General features: G+C 31.5%; 1 protein-coding gene across 1 annotated transcript; it reads right to left on the bottom strand.

Annotated features, from left to right (window-relative positions):
- Nucleotides 1–689: 689 nt before the first annotated feature.
- Nucleotides 690–3,105, bottom strand: LOC115699614 (uncharacterized). Its single transcript, XM_030627109.2, has 3 exons — nt 2,316–3,105; nt 1,417–1,648; nt 690–1,308 (listed from the first exon to the last, which is right to left on the bottom strand). Exons 1-3 carry the CDS (start codon nt 2,496–2,498, stop codon nt 902–904), a joined length of 822 nt encoding a protein of 273 aa, XP_030482969.2. The 5' UTR covers nt 2,499–3,105; the 3' UTR covers nt 690–901.
- Nucleotides 3,106–18,237: the final 15,132 nt, after the last annotated feature.

Below are 18,237 nucleotides of genomic sequence, written 5' to 3'. Positions count from 1 at the left end.
TCTTCCAACAAGTGACTTTGATTTTATCTTATGAAGGAATGAAGGGTTATTTGTCCTTATGGATGGGGCGTAGAAATGGAAAATATCAAAATATTTTGTGGAAGTTTGGAGCTCTATTTTTAAAGTCGTTTATCCTAGGAAATATAAACGAGCTGTAAGTGACAGTTACAGGTTCACATGTTACATAAATGTATGCGATTGAGATTGAGATTGATATTGATTGACCATATTGCCCGAAAATATCTCTCATTACTCTCTACTGTACAGTCTTTTTGTGTGGTTTCTTATTGGTCATGACAGACACGTGCACCGACGTTCTTTGTTATACTCATTTCATCTCTCTGTCCTCTTTTCAGTAAGTCTAATCTTTTTCATGAATTATAAGTCTGGACTTTTCTGATCTGGATACTATTATTTTCCTTCTCTTTAAGGGCTCGTTTGGAACGCCGTATTAGGTCGTATTGTATTGTATTGTATTATATTGAATTGTATTTTATGCAATATTTTTATGTAAAACTATATGTGGTATTAACTTTTATGGACACCTAAATATATAATATTTTAGTATAAATTAAAGTTTAACATAGTATTATATAAAAATATGATATATAATCCAATTCAATATAATACAATACAATACGACTTAATACGGCGTTCCAAACGAGCCCTAAATGATAAATAAAGTTAAATCACTTGTAAACATATAGATTAATTTTAGAAATAGTTCAATAATTAAAATGCATGTTAACACAAATCAAAATCCCAGACTCTTCTCTTCCATGGAGTTAACTTAATTACCTAGAATAAACTACGTATATTGGCTACTACAATTGTCATGACAAAAACGGCGATAATGTGAAATATTCATTTATTTTTCTTTCTTTTTTAATACCATGTATCTTCATGTAACTACGACAGCTGGAGGAGCCACGGAAAACTGCGATTGTTTCTTAATTGGCGACGGCGGTGGTGAAATAGGAGGCTGAAAAGTGTCATCAGAAGAGTTATTGAGGGGAACTTTGGACCATTTCATAAGCATGAAGCTGGTCTGTCGCCAAGGTCCCATGTGGATCTTCTTCTCCTTCATCGACCTCTTGGCTGAGTCACAGATGATTCGAACCACTGCGTTTAGGCAATCGATCTTGCCAATGTAGTACTCCGGCAGTAGACTCAGAAGCTTCTTATACTCCTCACATGGCTTCGCAATCTCGAATTGGTCACGGAATTCCACCTCAACTACGTATGAAATTTGCTTTGATTGACTCGATATTGTCTTGTTTCCAATCACTTCGATATATTCGTGGCAACCTAAACATTTTATTAGAGGAGAATTGTAAAAAATAAAATGGTAATTTGCACTAAACTACATACTATATAGTCGATATATATAGTTATATATATATAATGATAATGTACCTTGGGGATGTTTTTTGGTGTGTCTCCATTTTGATGAGCAAAGAGAGGCATTAATACCCTTTTCACGAAGATTTTTAATGACTATTCGTCTCAAGCAGTGGTTGCAGCCATGGCCATGAACGGTTTTAGTCTTGGCACAATGACAATACTCTGTGTCTTTAGCCATATCTGTAGTTCGACCAATCTCTCTTCTCAACTTTGATCCTGTTAAGTTATATCTCTCCAAAACCTCCTGTTTTTGCAATTTAATTATTCAAAAATTAATTGACTTAAACAAATGTGTAGTGTTGGATCATCAACTTATAATTATAGTTATTATTACATACAATCAAGATTTAAAAATATATATATTATTAATTAATAATTTATTTTATTTTGAAAAAAAGACAGGAAAAGTATGTCCACTAGCTTAATGATATATGGACCAATAATATATACATGGACCATTACACAACCTAACACGTAGTTTATATTTTGACACGTATGCTAAAAAAAATAACAAATATCTCTTCAATTTATTATATTTGTTTCATGATTAATGTGTCTGAATGACTATTGACCATTAATTGTACAAATATCTTAATACCTGGATCACAGATAGAGAGAGGAAATCACCATTAAAAAAAATTAAGAAGTGCTTAATTAATATAAATAAATCAAGAGGACTGAATAATATATTTTTCTTAAAATTTAATATTAGTAAAAAACAGTCTTTTATATTATTATTCAAACCAATTTATAATAACTAATTAGATATCAATAATTCATATATAATGATTTTCAGCTTTAGCTTTTGTAACCCTTTATAGGAAAAGAATCGAGGGCAATAAAAATGGATTTATATATATAATATCTCTCAGAAATTTGAATAAATATATTTATAAATATGAAAAATATACCTGAAGAAGTAAGTACTGAGATTCCCAGTAGATGGTTCTCTCTTCTGACCAATCATTTGTATCGTTGGATTGATGATGATGATGATGATCATATTCCAAATTATTACAACGATGATGATCAAATTCTTCGTTGAGAAACACAGAAACTCTCTCTTCAAGACTATTATTATTATTATTATCCATGCAGTAGTACTCTAGCTACTACTCAAACTTACAATTAATCTTTATTATCTCTTTTCCACTACTGAGAACACTCTTTCTCCTTAGTCTTCAGCTCTTCACACACACTTTTTTCTACTTGAAATAAAAATGAAAATGAACGAAGCCTTATATATATATTTATTTGCAAAAGAAAGCAACAATAATATATTTTATACAAATAAAGATTTGTCACATCAGTGATAAATAAAATATCATATTTTGAATTGGAAATTGAAATTAATTATAATAATAATATATAATAATAGCTTTTGCAGAAAGTTTATTAATTTGGAGAAATCTGGAATATACTTCACCCAAAATTATTAGACTGAGTCGGTATATTCCTTAGTAGGCCCTCTCTCTTTATTTATTGCTTTATTTCTCACCTGATTTTTTCTTTTAAATTAAAGATATATTTATATTTATATGGTTTACAATATTTGAGGAGCATAATTAATCACAAACTTTTTGTCACTAATTTCTAAAATTATTGTAAGGTCTACATAATTTACAAATATTACACAAAATTATTAATATCATTTCTATAATAAATGGGAAAATAATGTTTGATAAACAATGTTATTTTTACTATTCTAAAATAAGGAAAATCACGAGCTTTTATTCGTAAAATTCAAGTTTTTTTTTTTTTTGAAGAATGAGTAATATTCTAGTCAGTTGAGACATAGAATTTGAATGATTTCATTTGATGATCCGTTACAATTACATGTAGACAATATTATTATTATTTTTATTTTTATTTTGCAGAAACATATTGTCAACATATATTTAATTGTATTTATTTATATAATATTTCCTTCTAAGCAAATAATTTTATATATTGTGGTATAGTTTCTCCAAATGAAAAGTATTCAAGAGTTACTTATTATTATTGGAAAGTTGTGGACTTGCGGAAGTTGGTCTTGGAAGACTTCCTTGTCCTTTCGGGAAGGATCTTCAGGAAAGCTAGCCCTTCTTTGGAAAAGAATTCTGGATGGCTAGTTGTTTCTCCTGGAAGGTATAGTCTCGGGTCGATTTTAGCTGGCTCTTTCCTATTCAAGAAAATCCTTTAGCGAGTGCCTTGAACCGTCATGACTTCGGAAGCCCTCATACTAGCTCACAAATGCACTCTTACTTAGGCTAACTTGGAGACCTCGCTCAAAGGAGAACGGTTAAGACGGATAATAGGTTGGAATTTATTGTTGGATTAAAAATCCTATGTGGGCACATATGTATAATGTATATGCTATTATAAAGTGTGATACAAAATTAAGTGACCAATTATGTTATGGGTATCAAAAGGGTATTAAAGTGTCATGGAATTAATGTGTAGATACCATAAGTTAATTTATAATTTGTTGAGGGGCCAAATTATAAATACCCAAGAGTTATTCTAAGATGACTCTATAAATAGGTAGTGGTCCCCAAGAAACACTAGGGTTCTGTATTCTCTCCTTCCCCATCAGAGAAAATACTCTAGAAAATAGTGTATTCTTGGAAGATCAAAACCTTCTCTGCAATCTCCAACAATGGCTTCAGGTTAGTGCTTCCGCTCATATTTTATCTTCTTCTTCTTTAATTTAACAAAGGTTTTATAGATTTATGATTTAGGGTTTTCTATATTAAAGCACTTTTAAGAATATGTTTGGATCTGTGATTTATATATTTCTTAAGTGTTTTATAAACCCTAACAAGTGGTATCAGAGCCACTTTTGTTGAATTAATTGAAGATCTGATGATTTGGTTTATAAAATTTGGGGATTTTGAAAATTAAGGTTTTGATTTTTTTTTGAATTGTACTGCTGCCGTAATTTTTTTTTTTTTTGTTGGATTCAGTCACATATTTTTAAATTTTAATTTATGTGATGATCATAATTGTGGGCTTGTGTGATCGGCAACCAATTATGTATATATAACACTGAAGCGACTCATAATGAATCGTATGTATATATGGTTTCAGTTTTATTTTTTTTTTGGCAGATATACATATTGAATGTTTTTTCTTTATTAAATGGTTACACTTTCAAAGCCCAGTTTTGTATGGTGGATTTTAAAAACAGTTTTGTATGATGTATCGTACGGTTATGGCGGCTTAAGGTGTAGATATGTGTTTTGAAATTAACTATTGATACTGACCGGGACTTCTTTGATACTAAAGAGATAATTTGATGTTGGTAATTAATTTTGGGCTTATGATATATGAAATGATTATTGTGTTTGTTTTATGTACAAATATGAATATTGCTTATTATTAATTGGTTTGGCTTCAGATTTAATTAAAGTTGCAGTATATTATTGTTTACCTCATAAAATAATAAGTTTATATTTATATATTAGTATTATTCTATATTTTGGTTTAAACAATTGAATTCAAATTTTGGTGTTGGTTTATGACTAATATTTTGAGTAAATTAATTGAAACAATATGTCGCCAAAGTGACCTCTTTTGTGTAGATTAATTTATTTAAATATTAGGTTGGTTGTGTGTTTGTAATTGATGCTTATATTGACTAGCCCAAAGGTAAGTGAATATTTTGCTAGATTTCAAACATACATGTGGCGATAAATGTGTGACAATTATAAGGTATTTTGTGTGAGCAATACGTTAGTCCAAAGATTAATCTATTGTTTGACACAGTTTTATTGTCAATATTTGATTGCTACACCAAGAGTACCGCTTACAGTTAATATTACTGTCCAAAGACTTGATATTAATGTGTGTTTGGTATCTTGAGATGGGATTAACCAAATTTTGAATTTATTGTTTAATTATGCATATTAATGTGAGCTTGTTTTATTTGTTCTATATTCAGCTAGTTCATCTTCTGCTGCTTCAATATCTGCTAACATTAATTCTATTCCTATGCTTAATGGGACCAATTTCAAGGATTGGAAAAGGAACCTACTTATAGTTCTGGGATGTATGGATTTGGACCATGCACTAAGGAATGAACAACCTGCACCTCTTACTAAGGAAAGTTCCCATGATGATAAAAGGGAATTTGAGAGGTGGGATCGTTCAAATCGCATGAGTCTAATGATTATGAAACACAGCATTCCAGAAGCCTTTTGGGGCACAGAATCCGAAGGGGTTACTATGGCTAAGAATTTCCTTGAACAAATTGAGGAACGTTTTGCTAAAAAACGATAAGGTTGAAATGACAACACTTCTTGGTTCTTTAATGAACATGAAGTATAAGGGTCAAGGAAATGTAATGGAGTACATTATGGAAATGCATCATATTGTCTCAAGATTAAGGACACTTAAGATTGAGCTTTCAGATGATGTACTTGTACTCATGGTTTTGTTAACGCTTCCTCCAGAGTTTAACCAATTTAAAATTAGTTACAACTGTCAAAAGGAGAAATGGACTCTCAACGAGCTTATTTCTCATTGTGTGCAAGAGGAAGAAAGGTTGAAAAAGGACAAAACCGAAAGTGCTCATTTGGCCACTACCCCTAAGGATAAGGGCAAGAAAAGGAAATTTGAGAATGAAGCTGCTAAGGGTCCAGTTCAAAAGAAACAACAACAAGATTCTAAGGGTTGTTTCTTTTGTGACCAACCTGGACATGTGAAGAAAGATTGTGCCAAATATCACGCATGGCGTGTAAAGAAAGGTAGTAATCTTGCTTTGGTCTGTTCTGAGGTTAATTTAGTTTCAGTACCTAGAAACACTTGGTGGATAGATTCTGGTGCTACTACTCACATAAGTGTTTCTATGCAGGGTTGCCTGAGCTACCGAAAGCCAAGTGATGGTGAAAGATACATCTTTGTGGGCGATGGTCAATCGGTGGAAGTGGAAGCAATTGGGCATTTCAGATTGTTATTAGGAACTGGTTCTTATTTGGATTTGAAAGACACTTTTGTTGTGCCGTCTTTTAGGCGGAATTTAGTTTCTGTTTCTTTGTTGGACAAATTTGGATATTGTTGTTCATTTGGAAACAATCAGTTTACCTTGTCTTTAAATTCGAATATTATTGGAACTGGTTATTTGAATACTTATGACAATCTTTATTTGTTAGAAACAATTGCATCCTATAATGAAACCTTGCATGTGGAATCACGAGGTACTAAACGCAAATTAAATAAAGAAAATTCAGCGTCATTATGGCATAAACGCTTAGGTCATATCTCAAGAGGTAGAATTGAGCGTCTTGTGTCTGATGACATTTTAGAGTCTCTTGACTTCACAGATTTCAATGTCTGTGTAGATTGTATCAAGGGAAAACAGACCAAAACTAAGAGACTAGGTGCCAATAGAGCTTCAGAAGTCTTAGAATTGATTCACACAGATATTTGTGGGCCATTCCCTACGGCATCTTGGAATGGTCAACAATATTTTATATCATTCATAGACGATTACTCACGTTATGGGTACCTATATCTCATTCATGAAAAATCTCAGTCTGTGGACGTGTTCAAAGCTTACAAAGCTGAAGTTGAGAATCAACTCAACAAAAGGATTAAGAACGTCAAATCTGATCGTGGTGGTGAGTACTACGGTAGATATGATGGCTCAGGTGAACAACGTCCAGGACCATTTGCTAAATTCCTAGAGGAATGTGGTATTGTCCCACAGTACACCATGCCAGGATCACCTAGCATGAATGGTGTTGCTGAGAGACGAAATAGGACTCTTAAGGATATGGTAAGGAGCATGATCGCTCATTCTACCTTACCTGAGTCCCTCTGGGGAGAAGCATTAAAGACAACAGCTTACATTCTGAATAGAGTACCAAGTAAAGGAGTTGCAAAAACACCTTATGAGCTTTGGACAGGTCGAAAGCCTAGTCTAAAGCATTTCTACATTTGGGGATGTCCAGCTGAGGCAAGGCCTTATAGGCCACATGAAAATAAATTGGACTCCAAAACAGTTAGCAACTACTTTATTGGTTATTCTGAGCGATCTAGGGGCTATAAGTTTTATGATCCCACTGTCAGAAATTTTTTGAGATGGGAAACACAACATTTTTTGAGGATGTTGAATTTGGGGGGAGAAATAAGGTTAGAGACATTGTTTTTGAGGAGGAATTGAATTCAAACTCAGTTCCTACTATCATTTTAGACAATGTTCAGGCTTCCACACCTGTCATTGATCAAGAAATGAATCCGGAACCTCAACAAGACAATGTTGAACAACTCCCAAATCAAAATGAGGCTATTGTTCCAGAAGAACAAATTCAACACCCTCAAGAACAAGAGCCATTAAGGAGGTCCACAAGAGAGAGAAGAAATGCTATTTCAGATGACTATTTTGTATTTCTTCAAGAACATGAGGATGAAATTGGAATGATGGAAGATGATCCAATCAACTTGCATCAGGCCATGAAAAGTTCTAACTCTCAAAAGTGGAATGATGCCATGGATGAAGAGAATAAGTCTATGCAAGACAATAAAGTTTGAGAAGTTGTCCCATTACCAGAAGGTGTAAAACCAATTGGTTGTAAGTGGATACTTAAAACTAAGAAGGATGAATATGGTAATGTGGTGAGATTTAAGGCACGTCTTGTAGCAAAAGGCTATACTCAGAAACAAGGCATTGACTATACAGAGACTTTCTCTCCGGTTTCATCGAAAGACTCTTTTAGGATAATATTGGCACTTGTTGCTCATTTTGACCTTGAGTTACATCAGATGGATGTTAAAACAGCGTTTCTCAATGGCGACATTGATGAGACAATTTATATGGAGCAACCAGAAAACTTTGTGGTTGGTGACCCAAAGAATATGGTTTGCAAATTAAAGAAATCCATCTATGGACTCAAGCAAGCTTCTCGTCAGTGGTATCACAAGTTTCATCAAGTAATTATCTCATTTGGTTTTGAGATGAATATTATTGATGATTGTGTATATCACAAGTTCAGTGGGAGTAAATACATATTTCTGGTTCTATATGTCGATGACATATTGCTTGCTACTAATGATATAGGCTTATTGCACGAAACCAAGAGATTTTTATCTAAGCAATTTGAGATGAAAGATCTTGGTGACGCCTCTTTTGTATTAGGAATTCAAATACGTCGAGATCGTTCTCGGGGTATTCTTGGATTATCACAAAAGGGCTATATCGATAAAGTACTCAAAAGGTTTGGCATGCAAGATTGTAGACCAGGTGATACCCCTGTCGCTAAAGGAGACAAATTCAGTCTTAGACAATGCCCTAAAAGCAGCCTTGAAATTCAGGAAATGAAAAAGATTCCCTATGCATCAGTTGTAGGGAGTCTAATGTATCTTCAGGTATGTACGCGTCCAGATATTTCGTACATTGTTGGGATGTTAGGCAGATATTTAAGCAACCCTGGTATGGACCATTGGATAGCAGCCAAGAGGGTTATGAGGTATCTTCAGAGAACAAAAGATTACATGCTCACATACAGGAAATCAAATCATTTGGAGGTCGTAGGGTATTTTGATTCTGATTTCGCTGGATGCCAAGATAGCAGAAGGTCTACATCAGGCTACATTTTCTTGTTAGCTGGAGGAGCTATATCCTGGAAAAGTGTCAAACAGACACTTGTAGCTTCTTCCACTATGGCGGCTGAATTTGTAACGTGTTATGAGGCATCAAATCAGGGAATATGGCTGAGAAACTTTGTCACTAGGCTGCGTATTTTGGAGAATGTTGAAAGACCACTTAAGATATTATGTGACAATAAATCAGCAGTGTTGTATTCCAACAACAATAGGAGCTCATCCAAGTCAAAGCATATTGACATAAAGTTCCTAGTTGTGAAAGAAAGAGTGCAGAGTGGACAGATTTCCATAGAGCATATTGGGACAAACTCCATGATAGCGGATCCGCTCACAAAAGGATTACCACCCAAGGTCTTTCATGGGCATACTGCTCATATGGGTGTAGTATTACTTGAGGATATCATGATTTAATGGGAGTTTGTATTCTCTTTGCTTTATGTTTGTTTAAGACATTTATGTATTTGGTTATTTTCTGATCAGAAATAAAGTTTTCAGTTTATTCACTCTGTTTTGGTATGTTTAAGTTTGACCTCACTTTGGTTTAAGGAGGACCAGTTGGTAATAGGCATGTTCGGTTCACATTGCATGTAATTTCCATGCTACACATCCATGATTGATCTATGTCATTTGGCTATATTTGTATATGTGACCATTGATGGGTTTAGTCATGATTGATATGACGAAAATCGCTTTGATCCTATATGGGTATAGTTGATGGACGAGATTGTTGTGAATACCTTTACATAATAGCAAATTTTGAGCTCATAAGGTTGTACATTTATCAGGTAACATATGTTGCCCAAGTGGGAGATTGTTGGATTAAAAATCCTATGTGGGCACATATGTATAATGTATATGCTATTATAAAGTGTGATACAAAATTAAGTAACCAATTATGTTATGGGTATCAAAAGGGTATTAAAGTGTCATGGAATTAATGTGTAGATACCATAAGTTAATTTATAATTTGTTGAGGGGCCAAATTATAAATACCCAAGAGTTATTCTAAGATGACTCTATAAATAGGTAGTGGTCCCCAAGAAACACTAGGGTTCTGTATTCTCTCCTTCCCCATCAGAGAAAATACTCTAGAAAATAGTGTATTCTTGGAAGATCAAAACCTTCTCTGCAATCTCCAACAATGGCTTCAGGTTAGTGCTTCCGCTCATATTTTATCTTCTTCTTCTTTAATTTAACAAAGGTTTTATAGATTTATGATTTAGGGTTTTCTATATTAAAGCACTTTTAAGAATATGTTTGGATCTGTGATTTATATATTTCTTAAGTGTTTTATAAACCCTAACATTTATTAACTCAGGATTTGACAAGTTGTGTCAAGAATTTGGAATCACTAGGCATAAAACCGTAGTGAAGATCCCGAAACAAAATGGTGTTGCTGAAAAGATGAACCGAACCGTGTTAAACAAAGTTAGATATTTACTGTTCAATTCCAAATTAGAAAAACCTTTTTGGGGGGAAGCTCTAGCAACAACAACCTACCTTACAAATAGAAACCCAAATACAGTGATAGACTTAAAAACACCTTATGAAATGTGGTACAACAGAATCCCCAACCTAACACATTTAAGAATATTTGGGTGTACAACATACATACATCAATCTATTGACAAGTTGGAACTTAGATCCGTGAAGAGATTTTTCCTAAGTTATGCATTAAAAACTGAGGGATATAGTATCTACATTTCCAACAAGGGTAAACCAAAAATTATGATTGCTAGAAATGTTATTTTCAATGAGCAAGAATATTCTCACTTGATCTCCGGGAAAGGTAGTGTGTCTCCATGTAATGTAGAAAAAACAAGAAACAAGAACACTACATGCATGGAAGTGGATTACAGAATGAAACTCTTGGAAGAAGGTTCACAAACGGAAGCTAGTATGGAACCGAAAGACAATGCTCAGACAGAAGTTGATGTAGAGCCGAAAGATAACAAAGACCAAATAAAAGTTTTAGAAGGATTCATGTAGACAAGTCTGGAAGGTTATTAGTTGGCGCGTGATAAAACCCGGAGTATGATTCACCCTCCAGCGAGGTTCGCAGAAGCGAACTTAATAACATTTGCAGCAATACAACAAACTAAAATTGAAGAATCTAGAAGCTACGAAGAGGCAATTTTAGGTGGAAACAAGTCAAAATAGCTTCAGACCATGGATGAGAAAATAGATTCACTCCGGAAGAACAAAACTTGGGTAGTTGTACCAAAGCCGGAAAAAAAGAAGATCGCAGAGTGCAAATTAGGGGTGTACGTCAGTCGATTTGGTTGCTTTATGCTACATTTTATTATTCAACCCAATGTAAAGACCGGGTTACAAAAATCTAAGTGCAAGCCGTCCAATTAAGAAAAAATAGAATAGTAACATATTGGTCAGTTTGGTTGGGTTAACCTGTTCAAACCGACCACTAATATTTTTTAATTTTTTTTTTATTTTTACATTCGATTTTATATTTTAATTAATTATAATAATGTGACAAATATATATAGATTGAATTCAAAATTCAAATCAACCACCATAAAAAAAAACATATTAGTTTCAACATAATATTTTTTTAAATAGTAATATAAATTATACAATATATAAATATATATAATAGACATATAAATATATACATATATATAAATCCTCTTAATCAGGTTGTTCAAGATAGTTCGAGTTGATTGGGAGAGTTGGTATTATTTTTAACCAGTCCAATATAAAAATTGGGCGGGTTATATTTTCGTTAGGTTTTTCAATTTGTATTTTTCGTCGGGTTATCTCGGTTTGATTTGGGCAGATTATTTAAGTTGGACGGTTTACAAAAATTTATGTACATCCCTAGTGCAAATGAATTCTCAACTTAAGATTGTTTTCCAAACGGAGGGGAGCAAGGGGAAAGGAAAAGCGAAGACTAGGGCCAATAGGGAGACTTCTCAAGACCAAGTGACTTCTGGGAGCGGGGATGAGCCACAACCAATAATATCCACCTCAGGGAGACTTTCAAAGTAATCTCTAAAACAAAATTGAGCTAATGTATAGGCCTTTTTCCTGAAAGGTAAAATGACAAGAATCAACATAACACAACGAAAGAAAGTGTTGGATATCACTAACAATTACACCATTAAAGCCTCCTCATTTGTTGATTGCTTGGATCACATTAAATTTAGAGAAATGCTAAAAGCTAGGTACTTTCGGTGCCTAGCACCCTTCCCTTGCAAGGTATAATATCACTATTGGTACAACTTAATATTAGATTCCGCTTGTTTAACTTTAATAAATATTATAAAAAGTCACTAATTAATTATAAAACCACACTTTATCATAGTGTTAAGTACCATGAATGTCTAATAGCAATGCTCTTAAATTTAACAGTGGCTTTCCAAACAATCAACTCTTATGGCATGATTATAACACCATTTTAGAGTTTCTAAACAATCAACTCTTTGCAGATGCAGTAGCCTTTTTCCCACATATTATTTAACGAATCCAAATGATGGTATTTACCAGAAACATTTACCTCAAATTAACCACATCATCAACAAACACAACTCTCGATTTGACGAAGGGTTGAGTTTCATATATAATCTCAGCAATCACCATTTCATGATGACATAAATTATTGATTGTTACTTAATAATGAAGGTTATTATTGATTTCTCTCATATTAAAGTCTTTCTCTATTTTTTTTTTATAAGAGAGAGTGATAATCTTGAAAAAGAAAAAAAATAGCATTTTTTTATAGACTGAAATTATGTAGGGTTTTCTTATTTTTATTGTTTGAATTATTATGTAAGAAACAATAAGCATATAAAATCAAATTTTCCCTTTTAAATTATATATTATTTTTTTAACTACATCTACATAAGTCTCTTCACTCATTGAAAACGAATAAGAATGTGTGTATATATTACACAAACGTACGAACAGCCTACAAATTTTTATTGGGCTAATAAAATTTTATTAAAAGGGAATTGGCCCAATGTATTAGAAGCCCATTATAAATTAGAAAAAGAAAAAGAGGTTTTTACAAAAATACTGAATTTTGGGAAAAAATTTATAATTTTACAAAATTGTTTACAAAAGTACTATATTTTTATAAAACAGCTCTAAAACAACAAAAGAGAACAATTAAAACAATAGTCGAACAACTAAAAAACAACTGTGAAAACTTAACACAATATAAAACTTATATCGTATTTTTTTTTAAAAAAATACAGTATTTTTGAAAAAATATTCCACATTAGAGTAAAAGGTAAAAAAATTAAAATTTCGTGGTGTAAAAATTACAAAGAAAAAAAAGGAATCTTTTCATAATTAGGTAAAAAAAAATTATTGTATAGAATTTGAAATATTTTTTTTACTTATTATAAGATTTTTCTTTTATACAAAAATATAGACTATTAATTTATATTATTGTATTTTTATGTTGTTTTTATAAGACTCCATAAAATTATAATAAAATAATAAAGAAAAATCATAATATTAAAAAATGATAATTAACGTCAACTAGTAGCATTCCTCTATAACAAAAGTGTATTTCATATGAATAAATTATGAATTATTATTATTACAATTGTGGGGGTTAATTGGAAACTATGAAGGGTGGGTTCGTACGAGATGCCTATGACCAACTAATAAGTTGAAATTAAATTCAAAGCTGTTTGATTAAGATTTAAATAAATTACACAATCACAGGCAGCAGTAATTATTATTAGTCAACACAGAAAATAATTATATTTATATATTCCGTAAGTGATGACATCATTTAATTTAAATTATTCTACTGCGTCGTCACTTCACTCGTTATATATAAATATATATTTTTATATAAATAGTAACAATTGTATATAAATTTACAAAAGGAAAACCACCACACAAAACAAACACAAGTAGTAATGGTGGACCATTACCAACCTTGGCTGTGTCACCATAATTAATTATTAATGGGGTTACATCAAAACCTCTAATCTAATTTGTATTCATATTTGTAATTTGTCTTTTATGTTTTTCTTGGAAAGAAAAATTAACTTTATTAACCTTCAAAATCAGCTACCAAACGAGGTAGCATACCAGTTGGGGCATTTTCCAAACTGATCATAGAATCAGGGCAACAAATGGAAGCTCTAGTAAGGTTATGAGCTACTATATTGGTTGATCATTTTACAAAATATAATGAGACATTTCTCAACTCTTTCAGCAAACATCTTCAATCACGAATTACAATACAAAAACAAGATAATATTTCTACATTTGTCTTTTATGTTTAGTTCGTGGTGGTAGATCTGTTTTCCATATTAAGTTGAGGTTTGTAAATAAATTTATTTAAGGATCTTTATCATGTTAAGACCATTGAAATGGAAAATGTAAAAATTGTACATTGGAGTACAGTTTTAAAAATATTTTTTTTTTTTATAATTTTAATAGAAGTATTAAATTTTGCATTAAATTTTATAATTATACATTGGAGCACAATTTTTAAAATTGATGAAAATGTATAATAGTGTTTTTTTTATCAAATATAACATAATTTTTGCATTTCTCATTAAAGATAGTCTAATTAATATTTTGATTTAAAAAATTAAAATTAGTAATTTTATTATTATTTTAAGAGTTTTTTGTGGCTAAACCCTCTCAACTATAGCGGTGAAACCCCAAACTATTAAACTCTTACCAAATTTAAGGTGACATCTACTTTTTATAATTAACCACCAAGATGAATTTCTTATGTATTGTACACGTAACACGTTTATATTGTTACATCTTATATTATTATTTAAAAATTATAAAATATTATTTCAAAATTTATAATATTTTTTATTTTTTAAATATTTTTTTTTTATAAATTTAAAATGAATTTTGAAATAATAATATTAAGTGTATCAGTATTAACGTGTCAAATGTACAAGAGTGTACACATATGCAGTTTATGTTGACAGTTAATCGAATAACACTTTAAATTTGCTAACAGTTCAGTAATTTAAAAAATTTTACTGTCAAAATTTAAGCTTGAAAATTAAGTACAGATAAAACAATAGGAAAAGATTAAACTGCTAAAAACTCTTATTTTAATATGTAAAACAATAATAAAAAAAAATATAAATACTTAATAATTTATTGTTAGATTCCAAAAACAATGATTTTTATTCAATAATGTAAAGGCTAATATGATATTGAAGTTTCTCATCTTTGAATACAAAATGAGGAACATTTTATTAATATATAAAACAGTAAAAAAGGACCGAGTCTTTTACGTTGCGACTAACTATATATAATTCAACATGGCATTAGTTAAAAAATTATTTTCTCAGTGGACACATTTACGCACGTGCTTAATCCATAATCAAAACTTACTCATTATTTCAATCTTTATTCTTCGTCAATGCCTCTTCCATTTACCCACACATTTTTTTTAGCACTTGTACATATATAAAGATATATATTTATATACTTACCATTTACCAATAGTGCTGTAAAATAATAGGTTTGACATGGTCTGTAGGCCTAATATTGTACTCAGTTTGGTCTTTTTTTTTTAAAAAAAAAAAAAATAGATCAACTCATTTTTTATGTTTTACCTTTTCCCTTTTTTTTTGGTACAATTTATAAGATAATTACTGTTGATCGAGATTTTTGGTAACTGTTAATTAGAGTTGTTTGAAGTGATTAATGAGTAGTAAAGAAGAGAATTTTTACGTGGTTGAGGCATTAACAAGTTTTAGTCCACGAGTTACTGTATTAATGAGAGTATTTATTGCAGAATTTTTTTTCGATTTCTATACATCATTGGGGTATTGATAGACACATAATGGTAGTAAAAAGGCCACCATTGTTGTGTTTGTATAAACATGCTTTGCACAATTTTCTAAATTTAATCTTATGGCATAATTACCTACTTTACATGATGTATTTAGGCTGTCTATAGGTGTTTGTTGAGACTTGACTTATTTATTATTTATGATTAATTTGACAGTTCATTTATGCAATGGTCAATTGATATATGTGGTCTCGTGAAATTAAAGAATTATGAGTTTAAACCCTTAAACACGTATGTTCAGCGTAAGGTATCGTATACTCTTTCCCATACTGCCTTAAATGTGTATACAATAATTTTAGCCTCGAGCAGTGTGTTACACTCCGCCAGTCCTCCCGTATCCTTCTTTGGTCAAATTCACTCGCGAAAAGAAAGAGACAAGAAATACCCGTTGTCCAGTCAGCCCCTCCCAGAGATGACCAATCTGTCATTATTCCTTTGTACCATTAAGCTACGGGAGTGATTAAGATGGTGCATCCCATAGTGTGGGCCCCACTCCCACATGACTCGCTCCTGAACTGCCACGTATTTTGGGAGAAATTCTAGGCAACATTTACCCCCAAGTCCTTTTTCATAATTTTGAAAAGGCTAATTAGCAATTTTTCCCCCCGAACTTTGACATGTACTAAATCATGCCCCCTGAACTTTTTTTGCCGTTAAAAATTCCCCCTGAACTATTAAGATTGTTAGATTTAAGGACTTTTGTCTAATTTTTGTAAAAAAATTCTAACATGGATGAAAGTTTAGGGGATATAATTTAGTACATATCAAAGTTTGAGGAGCATGATTTGGTAGATGTCAAAGTCTGGGGAGCATGATTTAGTACATAAACAATCACTGAAATAGTAAAATTGAATGAAATTAGACAAAAGTCCTTAAATCTAACAATCTCAATAGTTCAAGGAAAATTTTTAACGACCAAAAAAGTTCAGGGGGCATGATTTGGTATATGTCAAAGTTCGGGAGAAAAATTACTAATTAGCCTTTTAGAAAACAGGACTTGCGATGTGCTTCCTAGAGTGCTGACGTCATGTTGCGCGTGACAATTTTAAATGCTGCTAATTATTTCCCTCATTTTTTATGAAGACGATTCGATTTTTTTATTTGATTTTGATGTCCTTATTAATTGCAGAATCTCAAATTGGTGCTTAAGTATTGTAACTGTCCTTTTAGGTTTGTTCATCTAACAATTGTTCCCCAGTTGTTGGATTATGGATTTTTCAATTTCAAATTGGGACCGTCAGATGGTTAACGATCTGTGTCACCTTGGTTGATCTATAAAACCCCTTATTCTTCTTCTTCAATATTTTTATTCTCATATTTCTCAGAACCCTAAGCCAGCCAAAATTCCAGACAGCTTAGATTTTCTTCTACTTTTTCTCCAACGTTGCCAAGCTCAGTTTTACCGACTTCTTGCACCAAAACTTGCAACTGCCCAAACTTCTTCTTTTTGTAAGTCACCAATCACAAGCATTTCTTCTAATCTTGTTTTGTTATTGTAGCAACTTCATTTGTTAATATGTTTTCATAAATGTGATGTTTGCACTATATTTACGATTTGGGCATTTTCTCCCAACCATTTTTAGTTTCCATCTCAAGCAAGGGTTTCCATGTTAAGGTTCATAGGACTTGCTTTCTTTTTTTTTTCATCCCTTGCACCATCATTCTTTATCGTGGTGTAATTAGCACTCGATGCTCAAAATATGAAATTTATTATTTCTAAACATGCTAGCATTCAGAGAGAGCATCTTCTCAGCAGTTAGGGGATCCCATATTGAGTTGTCTGCCCTAAATAAAATACATTTCAATATAATCTGATTTACTAATTAATAAAAGATCAGAAATTATTTATGTTGCATGATTCACATGATTTACTTCATGATTACATTTAATGTATAAATTCTATTAAGTCCAGAATATATATATATTTGTTCATGAGTATAGTGTCGTCAGCTCAGTGGAATAGAATCATAATTATATGTCAAAAATTTAATTTCTATGATTTGTCAGTTTACTAAATTTAGACTGACATGATAATCGACGATAAGATATACTTACACTTTAGATAAGTGTTATGTTATTTCTAAGGTATTGGCCATATGGAGTATACAATGGTTAACTGTGATGCTGTAATTTTTTTCATTTTATTTTATTTTTAATTTTTTTGTCAAATGATCTGAAAATTAGCAGTTAATTATTTAACTCGTTTTTCTTTTTAATTTTAATTTCAATTTGTATCTTTGATAGATAAAATATCTTGATTTTATTGTATGTTATTATTTTAACTGATTAATATTAATAATATTAGAAAAAAATAATATTCCCTCAACTTGCCTACATAATGTCTTTGTAAAACCCACCGTCCATTACTCAACTTATTATTATTATTATATACATTAATGAATATGATTAATGAATTATTATTATATTATTAGTATTTC

Source organism: Cannabis sativa, chromosome X (assembly GCF_029168945.1).
Source record: "Cannabis sativa cultivar Pink pepper isolate KNU-18-1 chromosome X, ASM2916894v1, whole genome shotgun sequence".
Classification (NCBI taxonomy): domain Eukaryota; kingdom Viridiplantae; phylum Streptophyta; class Magnoliopsida; order Rosales; family Cannabaceae; genus Cannabis; species Cannabis sativa.
This window is presented reverse-complemented; position numbering and strand designations above follow the sequence as displayed.